Source organism: Mixophyes fleayi, chromosome 9, assembly GCF_038048845.1.
Source record: "Mixophyes fleayi isolate aMixFle1 chromosome 9, aMixFle1.hap1, whole genome shotgun sequence".
NCBI classification, from domain to species: Eukaryota; Metazoa; Chordata; class Amphibia; order Anura; family Limnodynastidae; genus Mixophyes; species Mixophyes fleayi.
In genome coordinates, this window is record NC_134410.1 from 12016834 (window position 1) to 12029890 (window position 13057).

Consider the following 13057-nt stretch of genomic DNA (forward strand, 5'->3'; position numbering starts at 1 on the left):
GCGATCTGCCTGCTGCTCATACATACTGTATAAAACCACAAATATATTATACAGATTCTCGTGCCCGCATTGTACCCCACTTACTGTCGCCTTCCTCTTCAGATCCGGCGTGCGTGTGGCATCTGCGACTAGGGTGTCCCCTGAATAATCAGAAGGTCAAATATGTGTGTGGTGTAGAGTGGCCCCTAGTGGCGGTGCAGTGGAAACTTAAATATTAGGCGCCAGGCCATCCCGATTCAAATAAATGAACACTTTATTGCAATCGTCTTTTCTTCCAGCACATAAACATAACGGTTACACTCACTGATAACTACAACTTCTCCCGCACAGTTTTATGGCAGATGTTACATGTGACTTACACCCCTCACTCCTCCTGTACAGACTGTGTATAAAGAGGACAAGCGGTTCTTGCACACCCATCCCACAGGAACTCGCCTATCACGCACTCCATCCCTTACATTAGGAACCTTCCACCCTCCAATTGGAAAGCGCTACAGCATTTGCTGGTACTATATAAGAAATGTTGAGGATGATGACACAGCGACCACCCCTCACGGTATAGGGGTACTTTCCAAGAGGGCTCTCCTACTGCTGCTGTACAATAATCCCAAATATACAAGGACCTTCCATCATAATCCTCCTGGTACTGGCAACTGTTCTGAAGCTAACACTTCCAGCTTGCTCTTGAAGTAAAACATTTCCCATATGCTGAGTATTTGTATAAAGAGTACTTTTTCCCGGAGACTTCACTCCGCTTTCCGTGGCTCTCTCACCGCGCATACACTCCTCTTTTTGTGCTGTCTTCTCCCCTTTACACCACAATTTATTCCCCTGGCAAAAAAAAAACATGCACTCGCCTCTCCAAGGGTTTCTCTCTCCATCGTGAAATTACTCCTCCAAAGGCTCCCTTGTACCTGTTAAGGACCTTATCTTGGGGGATTCTTTCCCTCCTGTCCAGACTGGTGACAGCCTCAGCCTCCATGCACCCATTCACACTGGTGCCTCTCCCTGGGGTACGGGTGAAGCTGGAGAACCCATGCTGCATCAAACACCGCTCTCAGAGTCTTTTATTAACTTAGGACTCACATTGTAGTGCCCTTTACTGGGGACTATTAAACTGTGCCTTTGTGGCACCTAACAAGCACTCCCCTCACCAGGGTCCAGAAACCATTCTTCTCCTTCCCCTGTAGACGTACGTAACCCAAGTTTTTAAAGACTTAGGTCACCATGTGATCCCCCTATCAGCGGCGTTAGGTGCTATCACGTTGCACCGCTGCCCACTCCCCCATCTCTTCTAGTAAGGCCTGTGTCCATGATGTCCTCTCCCCCCTCAGTGACCTCACCTGCCATCACTGAGGGAAAGGACCACATAACTATAAAGCTACATGCGAACCATACTTGTATGCGTACAATAAACATGGGCATTTGTGTGGCATTTAAGGAAAGGTAGCGGTGCCCTTCAAAATCCTTTCTATGAGAAGATCTAACACATTGCTCTAGTGGAGGCAAAGGTAAATAAATCAAACCAGGTGAATAAAATAACATTTTAACTAGTTCCATGGTGACATCACCTTAGACACCATTGCTCCTGAAACAGTAGCAGGTTGAGCTGTCACTGGAGCGTCTACCTATCATGCCCCCAGAAACACCCGTCTTTCCAAGTCTGCCATGCTAGCCCTAACTATAGGCAGTCCGGCATTTATATACATGACCATGCTGGGATGCTATTTGTTTAATCAACAAATGAACCACATCTGTGTGGAAGCAATTGCTTTAAAGATGCTCGGTGCCCTTTATTTACCGAGGTGCTTCCATTCTTTTACCAATACCTGTATTGGTCAAAGAATTCAAAAATTGTGTCCAAGTGTACCTAGAAGAATTTTAAGGCAAAGGGTGGTCACACCAAATATTGATTTGATTTAGATTTCTTTTCTGTTTATTCACTTTGCATTATGTTATTTGCTAAAAAATAAACTATTAACACTTCTATTTTTGAAAGCATTCTTACTTTGCAGCATTTTTCCCCACACCTGCCTAAAACTTTTGCACAGTATTGTATATTATTCAAAGGCAATCCAATGAACAGTTCACAGAGCAGTACATTATAGGTTGCATAAAACACTCTTCATATCAATCAACCGTTACCATTGTTCTTGACAAACAGAGCAGTACATGTGTGGCACCAACTTAAATAACTCTACAGCACTCTACAGAGCTTGTTCTCAGCGGTGAAGGGTTCTGGCAGCTCCATAATAGTGTGGGGTGCATGCTCCTGGCATGGTTTGGGTGCAGTTACTCCCTTAGAAGGCCAGGTCAATGTTAATCACTACGTAATGGTACTGAGTGCTCATCCTTACCCCATGTTACAGCATTTATCTTCTAAGATGATAATCCCACCATCCACAGAGCACGTGTGGTTGCCCAATGGTTTGAAGAGCAGGACACTCATGGACCAGATCTGAACCCAACTGAGCATTTATGGGATATTTCAGGAACAACACCTAAAACGGTATTTTTCACCACCACTCATCGTTCTTTTGGAAGTAGGGTGCCGCACCGCTCCTACACAATTCCAGACATTGTACTGGTCGTATGCCCAACGTTATAATAAGTGACCTTATATTAGGGTCTCCTGTATTATGTACACTACCTGTATATGTGTGTGTATACACCAGTGGTTCCCAAACTTTTGCAGTTCGCGGCACCCTTAAAGTCTCCAAATTTTTTCAAGGCACCCCTCCAAAATAATTATTGAGCAGTCCTGTTTTAGAAGTAGTTGGGTCAAAAAAATGTAATAAGTATTTAGGTCAGGACAGAAATACTTATTTAGTTGTATGCAAAAATGCCCCCTCTGCATCCAGACACTCTGCCCTCAGGCACTCTGCCCCCTCTGCATCCAGACACACTGCCCTCTCTCACACTGCCCCCTCTGCCCTGTCACGCTGTCCCCCCTCCTCTGCCCTCTCTCACGATGTCCCCCCCTCCTCTGCCCTTTGTCACGCTGTCCCCTCCACTGCCCCTCTCACGCTGTGTCCCCCTCCACTGCCCCTCTCACGCTGTGTCCCCCCTCCACTGCCCCTCTCACGCTGTCCCCCTCCTCTGCCCCGCTGTCACCCTCCTCTGCCCCGCTGTCACACTTCTCTGCCCCGCTGTCTGCCCCTCTGTCACACTCCTCTGCCCCGCTGTCTGCCCCTGTCACACTCCTCTGCCCCTCTGTCTGCCCCTCTGTCACACTCATCTGCCCGTCTGCCCTGCTGTCACACTTTTCTGCCCCGCTGTCTGCCCCTCTGTCACACTCATCTGCCCCTCTGCCTGCCCCGCTGTCACGCTCCCTCTCACTCCTCTGCCGCGAGCCAGCTAGAGGAAAAAACAAAGAGCACATAAACTTACCAATCCGCGTGGCGCCGGGACCCAGCAGACTCCGCTCTCCCGCAGCAGTCACTGAATATCGACGTCAGTGACAGCTGCGGGAGAGAGGAGTCTGCTGGGTCCCGGCGCCGCGCGGATTGGTAAGTTTATGTGCCCTTTGTTTTTTCCTATGGCTGGCTCGCGGCACTCCTGGGAGCCGCGGCGCACACTTTGGGAACCGCCGGTATACACCCATCAGCCAACACAATAAAACCACTAACAAGTGAAATTAATAACATTGATTATCTCCTTACAATAGCACCTGTCAAAGGGTGGGATATATTAGGCAGCAGTCAGTTCTTAAAGTTGATGTGTTGGAAGCAGGAAAAATGGGCAAGTGTAAGGATCTGAGCAACTTTGACAAGGACCAATTTGTGATGGCTCGACGATAGCATAACCAAAACGACAAGTCTCGTGGGGTGTTCCCGGTATCCAGTGGGTAGTACCTACCAAAAGTGGTGCAAAGAAGGAGAGGTAGTGAACCAGCGACAGGGACATGGGCACGCAAGGCTCACTGATGTGCGTGGGGGGCAAAGGCTAGCCCGTCTGGTCCAATCCCACAGAAGAGCTACTGTACTACAAATTGCTGAAATAGTTGATTTTGGCTATGATAGAAAAGTGTCAGAAAACGCAGTGCATCACAGCTTGCTGTGTATGGGTCTGTGTAGCCGCAGACCCGTCAGAGTGCCCATGCTGACCACTATACACCGCCGAACACACCTACAATGGGCACGTGAGTGCCAGAACTAGAATATGGAGCAATGTAAGATGGTCTGGTCTGAGGAATCATGTTTTCTTTAACACCATGTGGACAGTGGAATGCATGTGCGTCATTTACCTGGGGGAGATGGCACCAGAATGCACTATGGCAAGCGAGTGGAGGCGGTGTGATGCTCTAGGCAATGTTATGCTGGGAAACCTTGGGTCCTGGCATTTATGTGGATGTTACTTTGACACATACACCTACCTAACATTGTTGCAGACCAAGACCTTCATGGCAATGGTAGTGTCAGACAGCTGTGGTCTATTTCAGCAGGATAATGCGCTCTGCCATGCTGCAAAAACTGTTCAGGAATGGTCTGAGGAACATGACAAAAAGTTCAAGGTATTGACTTGGCCTCCAAATTCCCCAGATCTCAGTCTGATCAAGCATCTGCGGAATGTGCTGGAAAACCAGTCTCCGCCATGGAGGCCCCACCTCGCAGTTTACAGGACTCATAGGATCTGCTGCTAACGTCTTGGTGCCAGATACCACAGGACACCTTCAGAGGTCTTGTGGAGTCCATACCTCAACGGGTCTCAGCTGTTTTGTTGGTATGAGGGAGACCTACGCCATATTAGGCAGGTGGTTTTAATGTTGTGGGTGAACAGTTTAAGACACATTTATTTATTTTCTACAGTGAGATTGCACCAGGTATATTTTCATTAAATATAATTAAAGTATGTCTAGCTCATTAGTTAGTTGTATAGGAATAAGGTCCCCAAGAGGCCCCTACGTCTGTAACGGTTGTGCTCAATCGTCCCAGGCTTATTTATAAATCTTCGCTTCATCTGGAAATGCTTCTCATCATCTTCCCTATGTTCTGCTCACTGTATTCTACTACCCACCCAAACTGATCTCTTTCCTGATGTCGAGATCTCCTGACCCTCACGTGCGGTTTCCCTTCACACGTCGTCATTTACCCTGCACAGTTTTCCATTTCACCAACTCTTGTCCAACTACCAGTCCAAAGCTTGATTTGTAAATGAACTTCAATCTTATTTAAATCATTTTAAACAATATTCCTCTCAACAAATAGAGCCAGCACGACGCAGGTAAGGAGGGTTTGGCGGTGATAGGATATGTCAGAGTTCAATGCATAACATGACAATTAGATTTCATTGTTCCTATTATACCACACGCAGAATATAGGGCTCAGATATAAAAAAAAAACATAATACACTAAGCACTCTCACACTTAAATATATAGATTTAGCACTTCACTATGGTGTTGAAAATTAAAACAATGAGCGGTAGATTTACTAAACCTTCTAAAAAGTAAAAGTGGAGGTGTTGCTCCTAGCAACCAATCAGATTCTAGCTATCATTTATCCAGCTAGAACATGACTTGTTGCTATGGGCAACACCTCCACTTTTCCTATTTAGATGGTTTAGTAAATGTCGCCCCTATTCTCATTTTTCTTCAGGAGTGTCATATGTCTTAATACACTGGAGGAGATTGAGGAAACATGAAAAAAAGACAGCAAATAAGCATCAATTTCATGAGGGGAAAAAATGGACTCTGAATTTTCGTGTTCATGTTCTGATACAATCTTCTGGGTGAAAATTAGCACAGAATGTATACCACAAACTGCTCCATTTATCAATCTGATGCCAATCAGTACAAGTGGGAGAAGTTAGACCATTAGTAAACCACTCTATTAATCCGGTGGTACGACTAATACGGTGAATATTTGCTATAAATAACATGTTGGTTTTTTTTGCTTTTTTTTTTCTAAAAAATTACCTAAGCATTTTCGCAACTAAACAATTGTGTGGGTCCTATATGCATTTTCAAAATGTGCAGATTTGTGTATACATTTTGCACAGATTGTTCCCAAGCCGACATTCCATAAGCATCTGATATCAGTACGCACGACTAGTAAGACTGTACTTACAGTACCACTCAATGTATATACAGAGAAAGGGCAAATCTTTCCGACACGTGACACCCACTGAACACAGCCTATTGCAATGTGGCATGCTTAGAGAGGAGAATAGAACCATTGATGTATCTTATGGACCTCATCGTTTACCCTAAAGCACTGTGTAGCATATGTACAAAAACACTAAACATCCACATATATGCAATATTATATATATATATATATATATATATATATATATATATATATATATATATATATATATATATATATATATATTATACACACACAAACAAAATCTATTCTAATTTTTGCTTTCCATTCCATCTCTGGTATAAACGACCTAGGAAAGAAGTGTAAGAGGAGTGTAACATGCCAGTTGTACAGCTGTGTTATGCATTATACAGACTTACTCTACCCAATCAAACCAATGGTGCAGATTACAGCCTGGAGATTGAAAAGTTGCCTATTTTGTTACGGTTTCAGTCTATATACGTGTTGTAGGGGATTCCCACAATCACTTACAAATCTAAAACTTTTAAATAGGAGAATGTTAGTTCTCCACATCTGGAAGGAATTTCGAATAGGTTGATAGTTCTGTTATTTCCTGGTTTTACGGACAAAGCGTCTACTTTTTATTCTCTTACTGTACAGAGATCTACCACCTTATTTTGATAAATACGCAGCTAACACAGACAACCACAGCCATGCTACAGACGTGATAACACATTTGTTTTATATTTCACACATACAGAATCTACCAAACAAACATGTAATTAGCAAACTTATCTGCACCAAGTGCTTTCAACCATTCTGCCCCCCACAGTCCTCCTTCCCCCTTTCCGGTCTGTGGAAAATGGTGTTCATGGAATAAGTATTGTTCCCCGACTATATAAAACGCCTGGGATCCAGCGTTCAATAGTTAGGCAGACTTTTATTTAATAAAACTTATGAAGAAGTCTTAAGCATAACAAATACATAGAAACTGAAATATGAACAGAGTATTATGGAGATTTCCAGATATTTTCTTGTGCTATTAGACCCCATATTTCCAAGTTCTATTCCACCTTTATAGCATTTATAGTGACCTATCCTCAGTCCTAGAACCTTGTCCTGTAGCGACGATAGAGAGGATGGCGCAGGAGTACACAGACTTTAGATTTAGCGTAATATATATATAAAACGTCAGTTTTATCTTTACTGATATTTGGAGAATGTGCCACCACCTCTTATCTTTTCTTCCTAGGACTTTTGTGGCTCCTGCTAGAACACATATGAATGAACTTAGCACTTCTAGATGCGAAGCTTTATACTTAAAATAAGAACAAAACATGTGCTTTATTTGGGGCATTGTGCGATTCGATTTAGTATAAAATTTATAACCTTTATTAACTCAATTTAAAAATAAAAAAAATATATATTATGGAACTTACAATATTCCTACTAATGTCTAAAGTGTGCTAGCAAAATATTAAAAACAATAAGAAATGACTAAGGTGCAATTTGTGACATAAAATGGCAATATATCAAATTGTGTTGCCTGGCTATATTTGCAATTAAATAAATTCAATATAACCAGTTTTGTTTTCTGGTATTTATTAAATATATAATCAACTGTTCCGATACTTAGAAACTCCTGCTTAAATATCATATATAGTGAGTAGCATATATTTCACTTGGGGATGTGTCTTAGAATACGCTTTAATGGGGGTAGACTTTTAAAGGCTGTAAGCAATCCCTACATAGTGAGTCAATTAAATCTGATGCTCATTCCAATAGATGTTTTGGTTACGCAATTCATCATTCACAGTTATTTATTAATTAGGTTACAACATAACTAGTATACAACTAAAATTCAGGAAACCCTTCTCTTGAGATTGGGTAGCACCTCCAATCATCCTTCTCAATCATTCAATAAGGTCCTCATTCATACATAGCAGATTAACCACCTAATAATCGATTCCTAGGTCAGTTGACTATATATTTAATAAATACCAGAAAATAAAACTGGTTAATACTGAATTTAATTACAAATATAGGAAGGCATTGCTATTTAATATTACCATTTTATGTCACAAATTGCACCTTAGGTCACTTCTTACTGTTTTTAATATTTTACAAGCACACTGGAGAAATTAGTAGGAATATTGTAAGTTCCATAATGTTTTTTTTTCTTTCAAATTGATTTAATAAAAGTTTATAATTTTATACTAAATATAATCAGAGTGACCCAAATAAAGTACATTTTTTTTCTTGTTTCCTTTATATGTGTTCTAAATCCTTTTATTTATATGGGTCCATAATGGGGGTTATCGAGGCACTCAATTATTAGGGCATTATTGCTTAACATTTTATTCCATTATAATCCAATCTGCTCCATGACATTTTCTTTGTCCTTAACAAGCTCATAGAGATTTGATTTTTAACTTTGATTGGTGCTTTAAGCGCTTGTACCTCCACTACAGCTGATACATTGATACAAAGAGTAAGCTTCTCGCTTGCTAAAGGTGTATTATACTAAAGTCAGAGGGTCTTATCGTGATCATTCCTCATCTCCTGCATGTCGTGCGTTACCAGTTTTATAGTGGGCGGGTAGAGATCTACCTGTAGCCAATCAAGTCACAGCAGCAGGAGATCAGTGAGCAGATCTTGTGGAAAGCAGTGACCTGTCCACTTGTGTAATTGCGCTAGTGAGGACTGGGCTGCATGTGACAGGGTCAGTGACGTGAGGAGAGAAAATTAAGCCAGTAGGAGGCCACAGACTGAGGGTTATATAGTGGAAGGAGCAGGGTTCCCCAAAAGCACAAAGTAGTGATGTGACTTGTCTGTCAAACTATTGCAAAAAAAGACTGTCAGAAGTACCTCTGTATGCAAAGTTCATACATCCAATTTGTTTCTATTTGTTTTTCTATTCCGACCTGTCGTCCAAGTTGTGGCAACAGCATTACTGTTTTGGTCATGTAGAGACTGGATATACATTATCATTATAATTATAATTACAGATACTAACTTGTTGGTGCTGCAGAAAAACCCGTTCATGTACTTGTGTGGTCCCCGGGCCCCCCAGCTTCCTCCCAGGTCCATTTACTCATTGTATAACATATGTAGATAACATCATAAGATTCAGTATTGTTTATATTTTCAGTGGAAGTGATATTAGTATTTAAACAGATTAATACTGTAATTACACAGTAGTGCGCATTACTCTACCTTTTGTTACAATAACATCTTTATATTTTCCCTTTCTTTAGCTCTTTGTGATGTTCATTTCAAATTCCTCCTCTCTGGAGTTTGTCCTTTTGGGATTCTCCGATGTCCCTCAGATACGGATGTATCTGTTTCTAGTCTTCTGTATTATGTACCTGGTTACGCTCATAGGAAACCTGATTATGCTCTTCTGTATTGTGTACGACGAGGCTCTCCACTCACCGATGTACTTCTTCCTGAGTAACCTCTCTCTGGCCGACATCTGTCTCACCTCGAGTACCATCCCTACTCTCCTCTCCACCCTACTCTCCAACATGAGGTCTCTCAGCTTCCCGTCTTGTATCACCCAGATGTTTTGCTTCATCGTCTTTGGAATCCTGGAGAACAACCTTTTGGCCGTCATGGCATACGATCGTTACGTGGCCATTTGCAGCCCGTTGAGATACCACGCGAGGATGAGGCACCATTTATGTATTTTGCTGGTGGTCATTGCCTGGGCAGCGGCTTGTTCTCACTCCTTACTCCACACACTCAAGGTGACCACTCTTCAATATACAGGAATAAAGCAAGTGAACCACTTCTTCTGCGAGATCACCGAGGTCTTGTCCATCTCCGAATCAGATACTACGTCAAACTTCTCTCTCATTCTTACCGAAGGGGCGGTATCTGTTGGTGCTCCCTTTGTATGTATAATCCTATCCTACATGTTTATTTTGGTGGCCCTCTTCCGGCTTCATTCCACCGAAGGCAGGCAGAAAACCTTCTCCACCTGCTCCTCTCACCTGACTACAGTTTGCCTGTTCTATGGGACAATAGTGTCTGTTTATTTTCGACCCTCTTCCAGTGGGGATAGAACAGTGGGGATGGGAAAAAGGGTGGCTACCATAGGGTACACTCTGCTTACTCCAATGCTGAATCCCATTATATACGGATTGAGAAATAAAGCAATAAAGAGAGTCATGAATAAAGTTTTCCAGTAAACCATTTTACCAGCCTAGTAGGTGGTGAAGATACCAGGTTTATCTGGCCCAGTTCTACCCATTTCACCCTGGCTGGCTACAAAGGGGTGCCTTACTATGTCAGTGAAGCCTACCCAGTACCCTCTAGGGTTCCTATAGTCACTCAGGCAAATGCAGTTAGAAAGTAAAACAATACATTTATTGTAATAAAAACAATCACTAGAATAACAGTAAATAAATGTCAGGCAGGTTTACCACATTACATGTCCCTTACCCCACTAGCTTAAGGAGTTACAGTCACCTGGTTGTCCTGACTTGCAGAATCCAAGACCCATGGAGTTCTTCTGCTCATACATCTGCTGCTCAGAAGTCTAAACTCCAACGCTGGTGGCTCCTCCCAGGATAGAAGCCACAAGATACATCCCACTTTAACCACGCAATAATTCCACAGACAAAAAGAGTCTGTCAACCCGAGGTCCAGAGTCTTGATATCTTGCTGCTCCCGGTCGCTTGGCCAACTCTCCACCAGTGTAGTGGGGCTCTGAGAATCAGTTTCTCCACTCCTGTGGGTGCATCAATATCTTCAGAACCTGCCAAGTATCTCCCGATGGAGTGAAGTGATGAAAAGTCCCAATATGTTCTCTGCACACATGACAGCTATGAGCACCTGGTCGAGAACGGAAACTCAACACCAGTCAGTTCCACACCTTCCGCCCCTCGAGCGGCTCCTTAGATCCAGGGTCAAATTTCTACGGTGTTTTCCCCACCATGGGCAAACCCCTGGCTCTCTTCTTCTTGAACATTGGTGGATGCTGGACCAGTGGGTTGAAGGGGGGAGTGGAGAGAAGCTGTCTCCCCTGCTGTATCCCTGCACAATGTCTGGGATAGTCCAGTGGAAGACAATGAATACCAATTCCCCACCTCCAAATCTAGAAATGCAGCTACAAACCCCTCATCTGTATCATAGACCCCAACTGATCCTTACCCATAACGCACCTGGCTTTAAGAACAATGTATAACAACATCACTGCAATATCAACAATATACATTTTTACAATGAGCAACACATAGTGAAAGTGTCTCCCATATAGGCATGGCTACAATGTCCCATTATCCACATGTAATTAGACACTGCATTTGCAATCAAGTGAACTGGGGAATATTAACAGGGCTATAAAAAGTACATGTTGTTAAGCTCTATGTTCAGTGAGCAACGAGGGACAGGCTGGTTAAGGCGATATTAAACTTGTTTCATGACATACGTTATAACAAATTCAGCAGGGCAGATGACTAAGCCCATAACTGAAATCAATAAGATCCTCAACTCGCTTGACGCTAGATGTGTGAGGACAATCAGTGTTACTGATCTTTCTGTGCACAGACTACAATTGATGATTCTACCAGGCCCAGTGAAACCAGAGGTCACTTGGGCCAAGGATGAATAGCCGGATCCTATCCCATTTAGCCAGTTATGCCAAAATGGACAGTAATCCTGTCGCTCCAAATCGCTGGCCGCCCAGAAAACAATTGTGCTAACTCTCCATCAATGACCCTACACTTCAGCAGCCATATAAATCGCAAGGTCTGTCTGACGATGCAGTCACAGTGTGTGCAAAATAAAATGTATGACCACTTTATATTTTATAAGCTACTGTACCTAGAATCCCATTCTACTATAGGGCAATTTCTTCAGTATTTCCTGCCTACTTAGCAGAGTAAATTTGCAAACACTGTTACTCTAACTGCATATTTGCATTTGCACTAGTGACATGTTCATATAAGACAGTAAATGAGACCGCTTCTACTGTGATAACATTGCTGCCATTTACAGAAAGCAAATCATTTATCAACTATTGTTTTATGAAACACTTCAAAAGCAAGAAGCTACAAGGGGAAGACATGCATGATTACCATAATAATACACATTAATAAATCATATTGCTATAACAGCAGTGCCCAAGTTTTACCACAAGATGGCAACCTCTTCAAGGCAAATAGTATATTTTGGGTATTTTAACCACCAATATTTGCTGAATACACAGTATGGCAGTGTAACACGATTTTTGTATTATTTTCATATCCACATATAACACAAATTGTCCTGATAAAAGAAAACAGTGTAAGGCTCACATTTTTTTGAATCCTCCCTGTAGTCTGTTATTAAAACAACTTATAATATATCATGTTCACAACAGATGTTTGCTTATTCAATGCAGTTGTCTATTTTATTGAATTTTCCTTTTATTTTAAGTTTAATTGATAATTAAACAGACTATTCCTATGTTTGCTATATGCTTTGGAGCGTGGCCTGGTGAGAAGCTATGCATGTCATTTGGGGTATGACCTGGTGCAGGTTGATCTGAAAATATGGCAGGATGCAGGAAGACCCTGCACAGATGGATAACAAAAGTATATCAGGCAGATACACTCCCCAGATCTAGGCACAATTAGACAGATTTTTTTTTTATGAGGCTAGTGTCCCATAGACATACGTGGAATAATGTGCCCTGGAGGGAAGTGTTGCCCTCTACAGACAAGTTATATAACTGCATCTTCAAGCTGCAAATTATCAGCTGACAACATATTTTTCATAAGACAAAAGTTGTATACTAAGTGCTTAAAGGCATACTTGCCTACCTTTGGCAAGTTGTATCCGGGAGAGGGGCGTGTCTAAAGGGCAGAGGGGACGGGACACTGCGAACCGCATCATTTGTGCCCCACCCCCCGTGGGGGGCGGGGCCAAAATGACGCGATTCACAGCGAATCGCGTCATTTTAGCCCCTCAATTGCGGAATGCAGAAGATTTGCCAGCTCTACCGGGAGTCCGTGAGACCGAC

The 13057-nt window shown here is 42.5% G+C and overlaps 2 protein-coding genes across 2 annotated transcripts in view; both read left to right on the forward strand.

The window, feature by feature from the left end:
- LOC142101950 (uncharacterized) overlaps nucleotides 1-13057 on the forward strand; it is a 389962-nt gene that overhangs the window by 135982 nt on the left and 240923 nt on the right. The gene's annotated exons all lie outside the window — the stretch shown is intronic.
- LOC142101476 (olfactory receptor 1f45-like) lies at nucleotides 9315-10241 on the forward strand. The gene has a single exon (XM_075185930.1). The coding sequence runs from the start codon at nucleotides 9315-9317 to the stop codon at nucleotides 10239-10241; it is 927 nt and encodes a 308-aa protein (XP_075042031.1).